This window comes from Watersipora subatra, chromosome 1, assembly GCF_963576615.1.
Source record: "Watersipora subatra chromosome 1, tzWatSuba1.1, whole genome shotgun sequence".
Taxonomy (NCBI): Eukaryota; Metazoa; Bryozoa; class Gymnolaemata; order Cheilostomatida; family Watersiporidae; genus Watersipora; species Watersipora subatra.
In genome coordinates this window covers 71,192,796-71,210,471 of record NC_088708.1, presented here as the reverse complement: position 1 = coordinate 71,210,471, position 17,676 = coordinate 71,192,796, and the positions used below count along the sequence as shown (strand labels likewise).

Genomic DNA, 17,676 nt, shown 5'->3' with positions numbered 1-17,676 from the left:
AGTGCAGTTCGATTAATTGTTTCGCTCTGGCTGCGAATTTTCTTATGACAATTTCGTTCTTTTGTTAACGATTGTCACAATCGAAACATTTTCTAAATGAACACTGAACTTTTCAAAAAGTTGAAAAAGGCACAACTAGTCCTGTATGACACAAGGCACAAAAACTATAAAGATATGCAATCGACGAATAACATTTGGGAATCAATTCTGGTGCAGTTTTACCAACTTGAGAATGGTAATTATTATTTATTATTGAGGCGATTTTTGTGTGCCTAATGTGTACTAAATACATTGGCTACATGACGATCGCTGGGTGAGTATGATCAGATATCAGATTGCTTGAAAGAGCTCACAAGGGATGTATGTACTAGTTTTTTGTTTTTAGTCCCAAAAACCAAGCAGCATTGAAAGTCTCTTTGCCACCAGTTCCAAAAATTTACTAGAAGTACTAGAAAATGAGAAAGGGCACAGGTCTGAGGCTCCAGCCTGCCAGAAACTTAAATGGAAACGGTTCTCAATTATGAAATGGCTAAAAGGCCATTATGATCGACCGAGGTTAGTTAATACAGACAAGTTCGTAGTTTATACATAGACATTATTTGTACATGTAATTTGAATGCTAATACAAACTACAATTGGATATCTTATACAATCCTTATAATGAGAGAAGACAATTTTGGTCTACAGCAGCTGTTGAGTTCAGTAATTGCAGTAAATTATTAATTATGTACATGTAGATACAAATAGATACACAGGCTTTATCAATACACTTTATCCAAAGTGTATTAACATCTTTGGATTAATACCAAAGATGTTAATACACTTTGTCATTATAGCACTAGTAGCACTATGATGACATCGGAAGAAGTAACTGCTGCTAACAACATAGAGCCACCATGTACATCTCCAACCATCTCCTCCCCATCATCAAGGCCAACCTCCCATATGTCTCAAGCTTCCTCTTCATCAAAAGGCAAGAAGAAGTTAAACGAGGATGATAATGATTTTGGAAATGAGTTATTGAAAAAGTTCGACTTGTTAAATCAAGACAAGGGTGAATTTGATGCTTTCGGATTAGAAGTGACAAGAAGAATTACAGCCATCAAAGGAAATAAAGAGATTTGTCATGGGAAAAATAAGGGATGTGATTTTTAGGGCTTGGAATGTATTTGGTTTCCAAAATATCAAATACGTGCCCCTCACACTCTCCAGCCATCTCAATCGCAGTGCTCAGCCACAGAAGAATTAAACCCATCATAATTTTGATTTTGATCATTATTAATATTATTATATTTTATTGTTATTACAATACTTAATAAAGGAACAATACTTTGCTAAATACATAATGTATGTAGTTGCATCATAAAAGTACATTTTGTTACTGTTGTGGAATGTGATCCACTGAGAGCTGAGCTTAGGGCTGGGCTTAGCCGAGCCGGGCTGTGCTCGGTCAGGCAAAATAATTAGGTCAGAGTTTAGCCAAGCCAAGCCAGAGCCGTGCCGAGTCAAGACCGAGCTGAGCCGAGCCATGCCGGGTTCAGCCAAGTAGAACGGAGGCGGAGCTTACTAGCTATATAAGCTCGAACATTTGCAGTAGAGAGCAGAGCTGTTCTGGGCTTGTTCTTTGCCTGTTACTTGATCATTTTTGTACAACTTATGAACTAAGCAGAAATATATGTATAAACTCATGCACTGAGTCTTGTGCTAGTGGAGGAAAGGTGAAGGTCGCACAAAATCTTTACATTATTTTGGAAAATGCTTTGTTTTTATTACTTGACTACCATCCTGTCTTGTCTTATTGGATAAATCTGGTTATTTATCATTATATCGGTAAGCGTCTCATCACCTTGCTGTTTCTTGACATGAGTTATTGTTAGAGAGCATTTTAGAATTCCTATTTCTTGTATTTTTTCATTTTTTGTAGACAGGTAAATGATTCAAGGAGTAGCTGCCAAGCAAGACTATTACTGAAACGATGATGATTTTTTTCTTATTTTCTCTAAAGTATAGAATAGGATTTATTTCAATGATTGACTACACATCCAGAGTCAATTGCCAACCCCAACCAAGAAATCTTGCCCCAACATTGACTTGCATACCACCAATTGTTATAGTCTTCGAGAACTTCTCAGTTTTGTATGTCGACCATTGAATGTTTGTTCGTAGCTCCTCTTTTTTTATAAAACTGGTGACCTCTTCCAATGAAGAGACGAACACTGCCGACATTTTTTCCCTTAATCTCCAATCAAAATTCTCGGGAATCTTATAGCAAAACATGACTGTTTCCGGTTTAAGAATAGGCGGTCTAAACGTCATCAATGCCAAAATAGATTGTTTATAAATTTCAACCAAAGGGTTGCGCTAGTAGACTATAATAATATTACTCAGTCTGCTATCGGCTGTGATATAGAGTCTGATTTATGATATTATACTACCCCTGGAATGGCCAAGGTCATTTATCCGCGTAATAATTTTAGCGCAATCTTTTATAGTAACCTAGCAACATTGTACATTTAATCTCAATGAGCTTGTGGGTGCTTTTATCCATCCCCAATCTTAATCTATATATATATTTCTCAAAGTCTGTCTGTATGTCGTATATCTGTCTGTTGGTTTTCCGGCTATAGCTATTATTAGAACAGCTGAGCTGGACAACAATACAGACTCAAGTCATGGCTTACCGTCATTGGAAGCCTAACCTTATTAACTAGCTTAGTGGAATTTATGCCAGGCTACTATCTTGAAAGATACAGTTGTTTGACAAAGTCTTAAAACCTTTACAGTTGTTTTTATTTTTCTTTCAATTTATTTCAACTACATGACACACTTCTCTCAGGATATGTAGTTTGAAAGTTAGAATGAGAAATGTTGTTATGTTAAATACAAATCAATTTTCTGTCCAAATACTCTTCTATTACACGGGCAACGCCGGGTGGCACAGCTAGTTCAACCTATATATCAAAGTCAAGCTAGCTAAAGATCTACAGATTCTAAGCTATAAGTTTTTGTTGTAGATGGCTATTGGCATAGTTTCAACAACAGGCAGACAACTTTATATGGGCTCTATATAACTTGCATTTCCTATCAACAGATGTTTCCACTGGATTTAAGGGTATCATTGACATCGCTCGCCTTACCAGCCTAGTGAACTTTAGCTTTAAAACTTATTGACTATCTAATAGGAGATCACAATAGTTGTTTACATCACCAAGAGCAGAAAACTGGCCAAAACTGTTGTATACATTTGACTAAAATCTTGCAACCTACATTGCTCTGTTTGAAGAGTGGTTGGATTGGCCTCGAGCCTAGATTAGCTTTAGCTATTGCGCCAGTAGGTCCCAACGCTCAATATATCTTGATATGTGTTATATCTATATGTATTATTCGTTGATATAGACCAAAAGCAAACTATAAATCTTAACTACAGTATGTTTGACCACAAAATTTATTTTTGATTTAGAGAATAAATGATATATGCATAGAAAATGAGCCAGATGCTCAGATGCTAATATAATGTCTAATAGCATTATATATAAAAAGTATATAATAAATTAAACAACTAAATGCCTTCGAACTGTACAAATTGTATGCATATATAAAGCAAACTACAAATCTTAATTACATTATGCTTGACCATCAAATTTTTTTGCGATTCAGAAAATAAATGATCAATGCATAAAATATTAATGAGCCAGATGCTCTGATATAGCATTATAGTATATATAAATTATATAATAAATTAATAATATAATAATAATACAATTTAATTATATATTTAATATTTAATTTATATACAATATAATTTAATAATATAAATAACTACTACATGCCTGCAAACTGTACAATTTGTATGCATATATATAGAGCAATCTTAAAAATAAATACTAACTTAAACCGGCTATAGACAATTTATGTCACAGCCACATAACAGTTCACTGTCCTCTAAAAAATATGTTTTTTGTAGCATTATGTCTGATGTTCCCTTTATGTAAATCTAGGTTTCTTAAGTTGGCAAAGTGGTGCTGTCTTAAATCAAAGTCTATTTCAACCACTAAAGCTAGTAGTGAGAAGTGATGATTATCAATTCCTACAGAAGTGTCAGTACAATGCGGCTTTAATTCAAATATATCATAGCGTGCAATCTCTTCTTTTACACACTTCAGAATCTTGGGATATTTCAAACATGGATTTGCTGATGTAGCCGCCGTCAGATACTTTTCGGTGCATAAAACAGTTGTTACAACACCATCAGAAGGAGAAATCAAGCCACCGTTGTTCTTAACTCTTAACAGAACATAAATATCATCATATTTGCTAACTTCCTTAGACTGAATTAGGGAGAGTCTACGTGGCTCACAACGCAACTTTTTAAGCAGTTTTCTGACAAGCCAACCAGATAAATATACAGCAATGTTACCAAGAACAAGATGTGATGGAATGTTTAGCATTCCTTCGGGAAGCATAGTTTGTCTGTCAATAACATCTTCAACATAATCTTCACTACCAACAGTTGGTGGCACATAGGTAGTAGAAGCTTGTATCAATGCAGTGTCATCCATAGATCTGACATTACCAGTAGCTCCTGGTGTAACACCACATCTTGTAACCAAGCACCTAAAGATATGCTGGAACTGCTGTACTGATGGGTTGTACCGTTGTTGTTCCAGCCTCCTGAAATAATAACAGTTATCCTTTGATGCAATTGGGAATAAAATGGAAATGGTGCTAAAATATGGACTGAATAATAATGATTTATCAGCTTTATCGATCATAGACTCATTGAAGTGGGCACTACATAAAATTTCATTTTTGCTGGGGATCTTCTGTCGCCTAGAAACAGTCCACCAAGTATGCCATCTTTTTGGCTCTTTCTCTTTACTCGGAAACCTGATGATAAGAAAACTAGGTAATCAAATTATTAAAAAAACATACAGATTAGAATTTATGGTCTTATAGTCAGTTATAATTAGGGGAAACTTTTATTGACAAAGAAAAAACTGAAAGATTGACTTTCAACATTTTAGAAAAATGTACCTTTGATGCTCAGGATGTTTTTTGTGTTTTAAAACATTCTTATCAACTAACAGAAGTTTACTTGATTGAAAAATAAACTTGCTCTAGTGATAATGATAAGGATTGCAGTTACTAACAAAGTTTGTTCCATGTAATTGGCACTCCTGATCTATGAGAACAGTGTGAAGCGCCCAGCATTTGTAATCTTTAGTTACACAGCCCATGAATACCTGTCATTGTGAAACAAAGGAACTCATTATGTTAATCAACTTCTATATTAGTATTTATGTATCCTGTCGTAAGAGCATTATACACCTCTTACGGAACTACTCACCCCCTTTTATTTAACCATTTTTGATATGATTAGGAAACAGCTTTCTGGACTCTTGGTAGCCTGACACGCCGATTTGTTATTCCAACTTCCTAGCACCTGCTATTTTACTGCATAGCATAAATGTTATCTGCTTCTTTGTACTTACTCGCTTATTGCCTAGGAAGTTTTGCAGCGCCCAATCGTCTGTGATCTACGGATGTGATGATTGCCTGACTGATTAGGCAAACATATATAAGCCTGCGTAGATCAGAAACAATTTGAATTCCATATTTTACTCACGCTCTACGTATCACTCTGCTCTTGTATCACTCTTTATATTTTTAGACTTGCGCAATTAGTATCAGCCATTGACTTGATTAGCCTTCATATATTTTATGTTTTTGCAATTGAAAGTTTGAATTTTTAATAAATATCTGTTTTTAAGTTTTCAGCTAAAACAAACCAGTCTAATTCTTGACATTAAATCTACACCTGAAATACAGTCCTCTAAATTCACAAACCATACACCAACTACTTGAACCACCAATCCAGCACTTATAGTTAATAATCCTTTAAAACAGAGGGTCATTACAACAGTGACTGTTGTTATTTGAATTTAGCAGCACCAGTATTGACCTACTTCGTCTCCAACACCAGCCAAAATGAATCAACCAGCTGTACAAATTAATTCTAGTAAAAACAGTCAACGATAGTGATGTGTAAAATAATAAAAATCAGGTAAAGGTTCACTAAAGGCTGGCTGTGAGTAGTAACAGAAGCAAGCTACTAACCAGCTATTACCAAGCTACTACTAACCAGTTGCTAGCAAGCTACTACTAACCAGCTACTAGCTGTTGAGTTATACTTTGGTGTTGCCATCTGTAAATTCTTATAGTTAGATGTCAATAAAATATGCAGGTTCAGCGAGATAATATTCGGTGTTTGAATCTACATGTATTGGCTGTATATCGAGTTGAACAGAAAACAGGAAGTTGATTATAATGATGATTGTAACAATTAATATAATTGGCCTATGCCGAAACTATTAGCAAGTAAAATGTAATGTAAGTATAATACATGCATATAACAATGTATGAGATAGAATATAGCTAATTACTGATTTAGTTACGTGACATCGGTCCTGATTGATACTTAACACGCCCCCTCAATCTGGAGCATGCGTGTCACTTCACGATGTGCTGCGGCACTGAGTGGCTTGGTAAGTATATCGGCGAGGTTGTCGGCGGATGGTACATGACGATAGTTAACATTGACCTGTTCTTTAACAAAATGATAACGCACATCAATGTGCTTTGTACGGTTGTGCTGACTGCAAGTGTTGCTTGCGAGAGCCAGAGCGCCTTGATTGTCACAGTAGAGCGGCGTAGTTTCTGAAATCTGAATGCCTAGCGATATGCAGAAGCTTCTCAGATACAATGCTTCCTTAGTGCCTTCTGCAAGGGACATATACTCCGCCTCGCAGGAAGATAGAGCCACTGTAGGTTGTTTACGAGTCTTCCAACTAATTGGTGCTCCTCCTAGTGTAGCGATAAAACCACTAGTTGATCGACGATCGGTTGTATCGCCTGCCCAGTCGGAGTCGGTGTACATCGTGAGGGTTCCATTTGAAGGTGTAAACATGATGCAGTAGGACTTGGTAGATTTTAAATAGCGAAATAGATGTTTTACGGCTGCAACGTGTGATAGACTAGGTTTATCGAGGTACTGAGATAATTTAGATGTTACCCAGCTGATGTCTGGTCTAGTTGCGGTCATAAGATAGATGAGACTACCGATAGCTTGCCTGTACGGGAACTTGGAAGCTAAAAACGCTTGGTACTCCTCGTCTGTTGCTTTATGGAGTTGTGTACCTTTGTCTGCTGGTGTGCTTACTGGATTGCACTCAGTCATGTTGAAGCGTGTGAGTATGCCGTTGACGTAGCGTTCTTGACTCATTTGGTATCCATTCCGAGTGTGTTTAAAGTCAATACCGAGGAACCACTTCAACTCCCCCGATCATCCATGCGAAATTGGTTGTGTAGGGCTTGCTTCACTTCGGCGATCTGTTGTAAATCGCTGCTAGCAATAACTATGTCATCCACCCAGAAGAGTATCATTACTTTTGTGTTGTTGACAATCTTGGAGTAAACGCATGCGTCATTATCGTTCGGTGTAAATTTTTGTGACTTGAGAAAGTCGGTCAAGGATGTGTGCCAATTTCGACCGCTTTGTTTTAATCCATATAGTGACTTTTGTAGCAGGCAAGTTTGGTAGCTTCCATCAGGTGATGTCTGTTCGTAACCCGGAGGTTGTTGGACATAAATCTCTTTGTCGATTGGGGCGTTGAGGTACGCCCCCTTGACGTCTAGCTGATGAAGGTGTAATTGCTCATTTGCGGCGATCTGCAAGAGTGCGCGTATCGAGGTAAATCGTGTTGTAGGCAAATACGTGTCGTCGTAGTCGATGCCCTGTATCTGAGAATATCCACGTGCTACGTATCGCGCTTTGTACTGTACTTCTCCAGCATTTTTGCCCTGTTTAATCGTGTAGACCCACCGACCTTTGATTTCACTTCGTTTATCAGGCAGTGTTGTGATTTGCCAGGTGTTGTTGTCGGAAAGCGCTTTAATTTCCATGTCCATGGCTGCCTGCCATTTACCTGCATCTTCTGATCTGGTTGCTTCTTCATATGAAGTGGGTAAAAATGGCAAAACAGCGCAAGCATAATCGACGTTTGTAAGCATCTGATAATCATCAAGGTATTTAGGTCGTCTGGTATCCCTCTGGGGTCTTGGTGGTTCTGTTGCATCAGTATTTCGTGTAGGTGTTGTATGTTCTTGATTCTGTGGTTGTGCAGGATTTGTGTTTTGACTATGAGGCAGGATAGGAACTGCGTCTTCGATGTCATCAGTCTATGCGTTTGGTTCTTTTATCTGCGATGGCCCGCTATGAAAATGTACATTGCGCGATGTTAGAATACTGTTGTTCTTACTACTGAGAACGAAATAGCCTTGATTTAATGGGTTTATGCCTAGAAAGGTGCCGGGTTGTCCACGTGAATCAAGTTTTTGCTTATTAGTTTCGACGTAGATTGTGCAGGGTGAACCGAATTTGTGAATGTTCTTCATGTTTGGTTTTATGTCGGTGAATAATTCATAGGCGGTTGCTTTAGTTCGGCGTTGATAAGATCGATTGCGAAGGTATTGTGCGTATCGTACAGCGTATGACCAAAACGACTTAGGTAATTCGGAGTCAGACAAGAGGCATCGGGCCATGTCCAGAAGGCTGCGCCATGAGCGCTCTGATTTCCCATTCTGGTATGGCGAGTATGGAGCAGTGGTTGTGTGTTTGATTCCTCTGTTTTGTAAAATTGACTTGAATGTACTGCCCACATACTCTCCACCGTTGTCGCTGTGTAACTCGGTTACTTTGCCAATGGGAGCGACGTCGGCTATGAATTGTTTGAGGGCTGTGGCAGCCTTGTCCTTGGTTCGTAGATTGTATATGAAGAGCATGCTAGAAAACTCATCTATGAAATTAATGACGTACTTGTGACCTTCCCGTGATGATGGATCTATAGGTCCACATATGTCACTGTGTACTCGCTCTAAGGGCTTCGTAGCTCGTATTGGTGGCTCGTCGCATGAAGCTGGTTGTCGGGACATTTTGCTTTCTTTGCAAGTTGAACAAGTGCGTCCTGATTTGCTGTTGATGACCGTCATGCCGCGAGTCGCAGATTGTAGTTGAACGATGTCGTCGTAATTCATATGGCCTAGTGTTTCATGCCATTCATCTATTGTTCGTACAGAGAATGTCGTGTCGGTGTAGCATGTCGGGTCGGTGGTGTGGCATGTCGAGTCAGTGGTGTGGCATGTCGAGTCGGTGGTGTGGCATGTCGAGTCGGTGTGGCATGTCGGTAGGAAATAAAGTTGCCCGTGTCTGATTATGTTGAATTTAGTATTATGTGATGTTAAGCATGCTGTACCTTGGGTGAATGTAACATGAGCCCCAGTGTCAGTGGCTGCACGCACAGAGAATAGACTGGTTGGAAACTCGGGTGCGAGTAAGGCATTGGTCAGCTTTATTCTGCATATTCTGCCATCTGAATCAGTGATGTGAAATTCAGCCACACCTCTAGCTGTGGCTAGATTATTGCTTCGGCGGCCATCTGCTAATTGAATGTAGTGCTGCTTAGGATTGAACTTGTTGTCGAAAGATATGAAGCGATCAGCATGATTAATGATGTGACATGTAGCTCCACAGTCTACTAGCAGTTGGTCGTGTACTTGTTTGCTATCAGAAGTGGTGCTTGCATTTGTGACGCTGGTGGTAAATGAGTAGTCGGCCATCGCATTGGCTGTCGTTCTTTGTGATGGTGACCATGAATCCTCTTTCCTTTGAGAAAAACAAACGTCTTCTACGTGCCCTGGTTTGTTACAGTATGTACAGTGTAGTTTTGATTTGAATCTACACTCCCTAGATTTGTTCCCATCAGTACGTCCGCAGGACAAACATTGCTGCTTGTTTCTAACATTCGCAGATTGATGCGATTGTTTGTAAGGAGTATAATTTCTTGAAGCCATTGCTGTGGCATGTGTAGGGGCACGCACCGCCTCTGTGTTGGCATGATTATTTAGTGCAGCCTTAAATTCGGTGAGTGTTTTTACTGCAGAGGTTTGAGTATGTACTACAACAAATGAATGGAACGTCTCGGGTAGCCCTTTTAATAACATAGCGATTATGAGATTGTCTGATATAGTCTCACCTGCCGATCGCAGTCCGGTGGCAGCCTTTTCAGCTCGTATTAAATAATCCGTTACATCCTCAGTTTCGCGCATGACTATGGTCGTAAATTCTTCATATAATGTCATAATTCTCGGTTTTTCGGTGCTCGCGTAATGTTGTCGTAAAGTTTCGAGAGCTTTACGGCCATCGTTTCGAGCGTCATTCATGATAAGTTGCAGAGATCTGTCATCTAACACTTGTACTAGCTCTGCGTATGCCCTTCTGTTCTTATCAGCAAAATTTTCTGAATCGGTCTTGTTTACATCCCGTGGAAGAATTGCTTCGTGCATGTCAGTGTCACAAGAGTAGAGATAGTTTAAAAATCTTGTCTCCCATATATCGTATGATTGTGTCTCTCCATCGAAATGTAGGCGATTCCTGGGCCCATAACCTGTTGAGTTATACTTTGGTGTTGCCATCTGTAAATTCTTATAGTTAGATGTCAATAAAATATGCAGGTTCAGCGAGATAATATTCGGTGTTTGAATCTACATGTATTGGCTGTATATCGAGTTGAACAGAAAACAGGAAGTTGATTATAATGATGATTGTAACAATTAATATAATTGGCCTATGCCGAAACTATTAGCAAGTAAAATGTAATGTAAGTATAATACATGCATATAACAATGTATGAGATAGAATATAGCTAATTACTGATTTAGTTACGTGACATCGGTCCTGATTGATACTTAACACTAGCAAACTTATAACCAGCTACTACTAAAAGCTACTAACCAGCTACTAGCAAGATACTAACCATCTACTACTAGCAAGCTACTACTAACCAGCTATTAGCAAGCTACTACTAACCAGTTGCTAGCAAGCTATTACTAACCAGCTACGAGCAAGCTTCTAGCCAGCTACTAAACAGCTAATACTAGCAAGCTACTACTAATCAGCTACTAGCAAGCTACTACTAACCAGCTATTAGCAAGCTACTACTAACCAGTTGCTAGCAAGCTATTACTAACCAGCTACGAGCAAGCTTCTAGCCAGCTACTAGCAAGCTACTAAACAGCTAATACTAGCAAGCTACTACTAATCAGCTACTAGCAAGCTACTACTAACCAGCTACTAGCAAGCTTCTTCCAAACAGCTACTGCTGTACTAGTGCTACTAATGCAAGAATAAAACGTTGAACTCATCTGTGAAATTATATATCATTAACCCTCCGTGTTTCAGGGTTGTTGTAGTAGTAGCAATTAATGGCAAAACACTGATTTCCAGCAGATAAATGAGTTTTTTTCTTGGGATAACTATGATCCGCCATTTCATTAATTACAGCCGGAATCCCCTGTAGCAGTTATCAAGATGGCGCTCAAATCGTTGCACGGAAGTTCATTAGTTTAGATAGGCCAATGCCATTCCAGGGGTAGTATAATTCAGTGACCGTAATAGCTTCACGGCTATACGGAAGCTATACGGATCTGATATAGGTAACCAAGCATTAGTTCCTGTTTGACCTGGTTCAGAGGTTGCGCTGATTTTACTTCATTAATTAGACCACTCATCGATTTTTTTCTTCTATTTTGTATACGACTATTTAGTTTACTTGCTGCGGTACTTGCTGGAAACATTGTAAAGTATGACTATTGCCATACACAATAAAGACTGCTCATACAGGTACGTATATAAATCTGCGCATTCGTTCGATTTAAGCAGAGCCATTCACTATGTTTCCATGGTGCGCAATACTGCGAAGCAGCCCCCTCCGAAGTCGAGGGGATTGTACGTTTCCATGCTGCGCAGTAGTTTTCAGCAAATACCGCAAATTAGCCAGAGAAGAGAAATTGTATAAATCGAATCGCCTGATGGAGAAATAGAAATGATCACGGATACCGAACGTCATAAACGGTCTTTTTATGATTTTGTCGTCATTATACTTTTATTTACAATACACATTCACAAGGTTTTACAAATCTTAACACACTTTTTACATAGTATTATATTTTTAATAAGTATTTTTAAGTAATATATTATTTAAACGTTAATTTAGGACTTGCCACCTATTTTTCGAAAAGTGTTGGCATCGATAACAAAGTCCAGGAAAGTAATCACCTCATCATCCTCGTGAATGCAGATCATAATTAAATTTAGGTGAAAGAAGATCGAAAGAATAGTAAAAAAACAAGATTAGCAGGACAACCTTTGTACTAGTTTATGGCTCTCGAAGAATCCGTCTCCACGACATGAGAGCTATGCGCAGCCACTGCGCAGTCGCTGTTTCCTTGCTGCGAATTTGCACTGGCTTCGCACTGATCAGTGCGCAGTGATTTCAGTGCGAAGACGCCGTTTCCATGATTCGGAGATAGCGCAACTCCGAAGCACTGCGCATCATGGAAACATAGTGATTGAGTGTTACACTCAATGGCTCTGGATTTAAGCTAGAGATAGAAACAATAGGTAACCGCCCCCACGTTTTATAAAATTGCAGACTACGTTCTAATACTAGTTGCGTATAATCAATAGTGAAGCCATTTTCCGCTCTTGGAATTTTTAAAAGGAAACTGCCCGAGAATTGCCATACTAAAAGTTTATATCGCGAACTATCGCGTCCGTATTAACATTAGGCGTTTTCGCCACTACGGTATGTTGTTGTTTTTGTGGGACTACCAATATTTTTAACAAAATTTATTATAGCAGATTAGCTCGGTTTCGCTTTTGTGTTATTAAAATGCCTATGCACTATAGCAAATGCTTAGAAAGTGTGGTGAAAGAAGAAAGTCATGACATACAGCTTGCGCTTGTAGCGGGGCATTGTTACATAGTTGTGGTTTGCCTTTGGAATGTGTTCGTTACTGGCAGTAAGCCTTACTCTTATGTCATTGGCTGTGCCCTTTTTGTCTATCTTGTGTTGTTTGAGATTATGGTATTAGTAGGCACTCACTTCTCACTGGCAGTGGTACAATAAAGTCATATAGTGTACAGCACATTTCAGCACAAGCTATTTCGGCATTATGACAGTGAAGCTTTCAGATTTAGTACAGAGTTATGAAGATAAAACTAGTGGGGACTTTGGAGAGTGGTGCGACAAACTCGAGTTGATAGCAAAGCTCCAAAAAGTAGAGGATTTGGTATCATTCTTGCCGTTATTTCTTTCCGGGCCAGCATTTGCTGTCTATAAACAGCTAGATGACAGTACTAAAGGCAATTATATGAAGCTAAAAGAAGAGCTACTCCAAGCATTCAGTGATAATAGTTTTAGTGCATACGAACAGTTACGAACACGGACATTGGTCGATGGGGAAACTGTGGATGTGTACTTGGCCGATTTACGAAGGTTAGTGGCCTTAATTGGCCAGACAAAACCGGAACCGCTCTTAAAATGCGCTTTTGTTTCTGGGCTACCCGATGAGATCACTACCCAGCTAAAATCTGTAGCATCTGTAGAGAAGCTAAGCTTGACGGATCTGGTTAGCCGAGCGAGAATGATGATGTCCAGCAGAGCAACAGATGCTGGTTCTTGTGCTATTGGCTATACAAAGAAGGACAGTACTTGCTACGGATGTTCTAAGGTTGGGCATACCTATCGCCAGGGTGGTGCGAGCAACCGCAACAATGCAAGGCGGCAAGTTCAATGTTACAGATGCCAGCAATTTGGTCACATCAGCCGACACTGTAAACAAGAACAGGGAAATGACAAAGGGGGGGTATTGTTGTTGGATGCTTCCCCTGCCCTAAAGTAAGCAGAATGTTACCATTCAAATCTGTTAAAATTCAAGGACATGACAATGTGGCATTAGTTGATAGCGGATGTGAACAGTCTGTTATACGCCAAGATTTGATTCGCCGACTAGGGGTTACAATTGCAAGGGCCACCTCAGCTAGTGACTATGCTAAACGGACATGTTGGTAAATGTGCAGGAGAAGCATTATTACAAGTGACAGCCGAGGGTCAAACAATTGAGCTAAAGTGTCTCGTGGCGCCGTATTTGGTGTGTGGCTGTTCCATGATTCTCGGTATGGATGCCATTATAAGACTTGGTGGCATGGTGGTCTCCCAAAGCTGTGATGTGAGTTTTATGGCATCTACCAGAGTGATCAATGTTGGAGTAGTTGAAAATCAACAAAAGTTACTCATGAACGAAAAGGAAACAGTTGTAATCGACGACAAAGACTTTAACGCTGTCTTCGATGGCTCAAAGTGGACAGTAAGCTGGAAGTGGTTAGCAAAAGAGCCTGTGTTGCGAAACAATTGTGCCGAGTCTCGCGTCGCTGAAGACAAACAGAAGGCGTACGAGCTGGAAGTAGAACAATGGATTAACAATGGATGGCTACAGCCTCACAATGAGAAATTACATGGAAAGGTAACAGGAGTCATACCGCTAATGGCTGTCGCCCAGCCAAACAAACCAACCAAAGTTCGCCCTGTGATGGACTATAGCAAAGAATTAAACAGTTACATTAGCAATCATCCAGGGTGTGATGTGGCACTGTGCCAGGATAAACTAAGGAATTGGCGTAAACTTGGTGACAATGCATGTGTTTTGGATTTAAAGAAAGCTTACCTGCAGTTACATGTACATGAAGACCTTCATAGGTTTCAGGCTGTGAACTACAAGGGTAAGTTGTATGTCTTGACTCGAATGGGGTTTGGGTTAAATGTGGCTCCAAAAATTATGTCAGTTATACTACAAAAAGTTTTAGCGTTAGACGAAATTGTGGCCAAAGGTACTGATCACTATGTCGACGACATTTTTGTCAATGAGGCTGTTGTGTCTGCAAAGCGAGTGCAGCACCATTTGTCAAGTTTTGGGTTAGTCACAAAGGAACCTGTACCATTGTCTGATGCACGGGTATTAGGGTTAAGGGTGACTACAAATGGTGCTAAAGTGAGATGGTCGAGAGATGGACCCTTGCCAGCGGTTGGCACTAAAGTTACAAAACGAGAGCTGTTTTCTGTTTGTGGCAAGCTAACCGGCCATTATCCAGTAGCGGGCTGGCTGCGCGTGTCATGCAGTTATATGAAGCGTTTAGCAAATGTAGTTGAATGGGATAGCGACATACCAAATGATGTGGTAGGGATGCTTCATGAGACATTGAAATACACAGAGGAACATGATCCCGTCGGAGGTGTATGGACAGTACCAAGCTGTGACCATGGAACAGTGTGGTGTGATGCTAGTAGCATTGCTGTTGGGGTTTGTATAGAAGTAGGTGATGTTGTGGTCGAGGATGCGTCTTGGTTAAGGAAAGAGGATGATGGAGCACACATAAATGTAGCAGAATTGGATGCTGTGGTAAAGGGATTAAATTTGGCCATGAAATGGAACCTGAAAAGATTAACTGTAGTAACCGATTCCAAGTCAGTTTATGCATGGGTGCAGTCTGTTATAACGGATAGTCATCGACCGAAGGTTAGCGGGTTGTGCGAAATGATAGTGAGGCGTAGGTTGGGGCTAATTGCACAGCTGATTGATGAGTATGAGGTGGAGTTAACTATCAAATTGGTTAACTCATCCAGCAACAAAGCTGACGTGTTAACCAGGGTGAGGCAGAAATGGTTAGTGAATACTACTAAAGTGGCCAATGTAGCAGTAGTGGATAATGCCGCTAGTTATGACGATGTGAGGAAAACCCATGACCTGCACCATTTTGGGATCGACAGAACCTTGTATATTGCTGAGCAAAGGTTAGGTAAACGGTGAGCAGGAAGGCTGTAAAAAACATTGTTGAAAATTGCCCGGCATGTCAAAGGGTGGATCCTGCCCCCATGCGATGGACTAAGGGAAATTTGGAGGTAGAAGGAGTTTGGGAACGGCTTGCTACAGATATATGTCACTACAGGAATGTACCATACCTAACTATTATAGATTGTGGTCCAAGCAGATTTTCAATATGGGTAAGACTACAAAATGAGACAGCATATGCAGTGTCACTACAGCTAGCTCGCGTGTTTAGAGAAAGAGGGCCTCCTGTCGAAGTGCTTTCAGACAACGGACCCTGTTTTCGTGGCAATCGTTTTGAGTCATTGTTGCAAACATGGGGAGTAGAACACATATATAGTTGTGCATATCGTGCATCTGGTAACGGAATAGTTGAGAGAATCCACAGGACAATCAAGCGTATGGCTGCACGCTCGGGTGGTAGTGTCAGTGACATGGTATTCTACTACAACAATTCACCTAATGCTGAAGGAGGGGTGCCGGCAAAGAAGTTGTATGCGTATGTGCCTAGGCTGCATAGATTAGTTGGAGAGGGAGATGGTATGCGACGACAGCGAGACGTGACCTGTAACCCATTTAGAGTAGGTGATCAGGTATATGTCAAGCCAGCAAATGTAAAGTGCACATCTGTATGGAAGTTAGGTACAGTGACTGCACTAGTATCAAACACTGCTGTGGAAGTTGACAAGATGACTCGTCATGTTGCAGATCTGCGTCACGCTTGCAGAGAAAGTGAGGACGACGATAGCAGGGAAATTGAGATTATCCAGAATGATGAATGTATAGAAGCAGATTTGGCAAATGTTGAAAGGCATAGTGATTTGGCCGTACGCAGTAATAATCACCCGCCAGTATCGGTGGTAGATAACACAGTTACCAGTAGAAGTGAAACACGAGATCGTAGGCCGCCAAAGTGGCTAGCAGATTTTTACGTAGAGTAAAAGGAAAAAAGGGTTTTGTGATCTATAGGATCAGGGGGAGCTGTGGTGAAAGAAGAGAGTCATGACATACAGCTTGCGCTTGTAGCAGGGCATTGTTACATAGTTGGGGTTTGCCTTTGGAATGTGTTCGTTACTGGCAGTAAGCCTTACTCTTATGTCATTGGCTGTGCCCTTTTTGTCTATCTTGTGTTGTTTGAGATTATGGTATGAGTAGGCACTCACTTCTCACTGGCAGTGGTACAATAAAGTCATATAGTGTACAGCACATTTCAGCACAGAAAGTCCTGTGCGAATTGAAAAAAGTAAACATGGCAGTCCGCGAGTCATGTTCTATGAATATTTTGGTATAGATAAATATTCTATTGCTCATTGTTAAGGTTGTCATATGGAGTTTTTTTCAAATTCAATGAAATCTCCTAGGTTTCATCGCTCGTTGATCTTGTCTGAAAATTGACATTGGAACAGTAAATAGGTAAAATGGTTTGTTTTTCGTAAATCCATTAAAATACTGTCATAAGCATACTCAAGTTATCATATCAAAGCTCACAGGTTAAATCACGAAAGAAGATTTACACGCAAAATCAATATTGCATTCTTAATTCAGTTGTGTTTTGAAATCGCTTTGCAGATAACATAGTGGTCTGTATGACATGATGATGTTACTATGGCGCCTTACAGTGCCTCGCGTTGTGTGTTAGCAACGCGAGTTGTACAACTCGAGTTGCTGTTCAAAGAACTCGGCCTGGATTTTTAATGAACTCGAGTTGTGTTACGCAAAACTAACCTGGGTTTGTAAAAAAGCAAAGTGAGTAATTGGGTGTCTCATTTACAGAACTGCATTTGCGCATATTATATACAATTTAATAATTGATTAATAATAATTTAAATATATATTTAAAATATATGTATTGGCGATATTTGCACATGTTTATTTATATAAATACAAAGACAATTG

At 39.8% G+C, this 17,676-nt stretch overlaps 2 protein-coding genes across 4 annotated transcripts in view; both read left to right on the top strand.

Annotated features, from left to right (window-relative positions):
* The first annotated feature begins 10,903 nt into the window (after positions 1–10,903).
* Positions 10,904–17,676, top strand: part of LOC137392204 (caspase-3-like) — a 49,621-nt gene continuing 42,848 nt past the window's right edge. The window contains exon 1 of one of the 3 annotated variants that reach the window (XM_068078865.1): positions 10,904–11,737. The gene's annotated coding sequence lies outside the window, so the exon portion shown is untranslated. Of the gene's footprint in view, positions 11,738–12,603; positions 12,702–17,676 lie in introns of those variants that run through there. The other 2 variants (XM_068078856.1, XM_068078878.1) reach the window with 2 other exon arrangements.
* Positions 13,948–15,762, top strand: LOC137391064 (uncharacterized). The gene has a single exon (XM_068077412.1). It carries the CDS (start codon positions 13,948–13,950, stop codon positions 15,760–15,762), a length of 1,815 nt encoding a protein of 604 aa, XP_067933513.1.

Coding starts and splice junctions, on each gene's coding strand:
- LOC137391064 (XM_068077412.1), top strand. CDS start 13,948: ATGCTAAACGGACATGTTGGTAAATGTGCAGGAGAAGCATTATTACAA.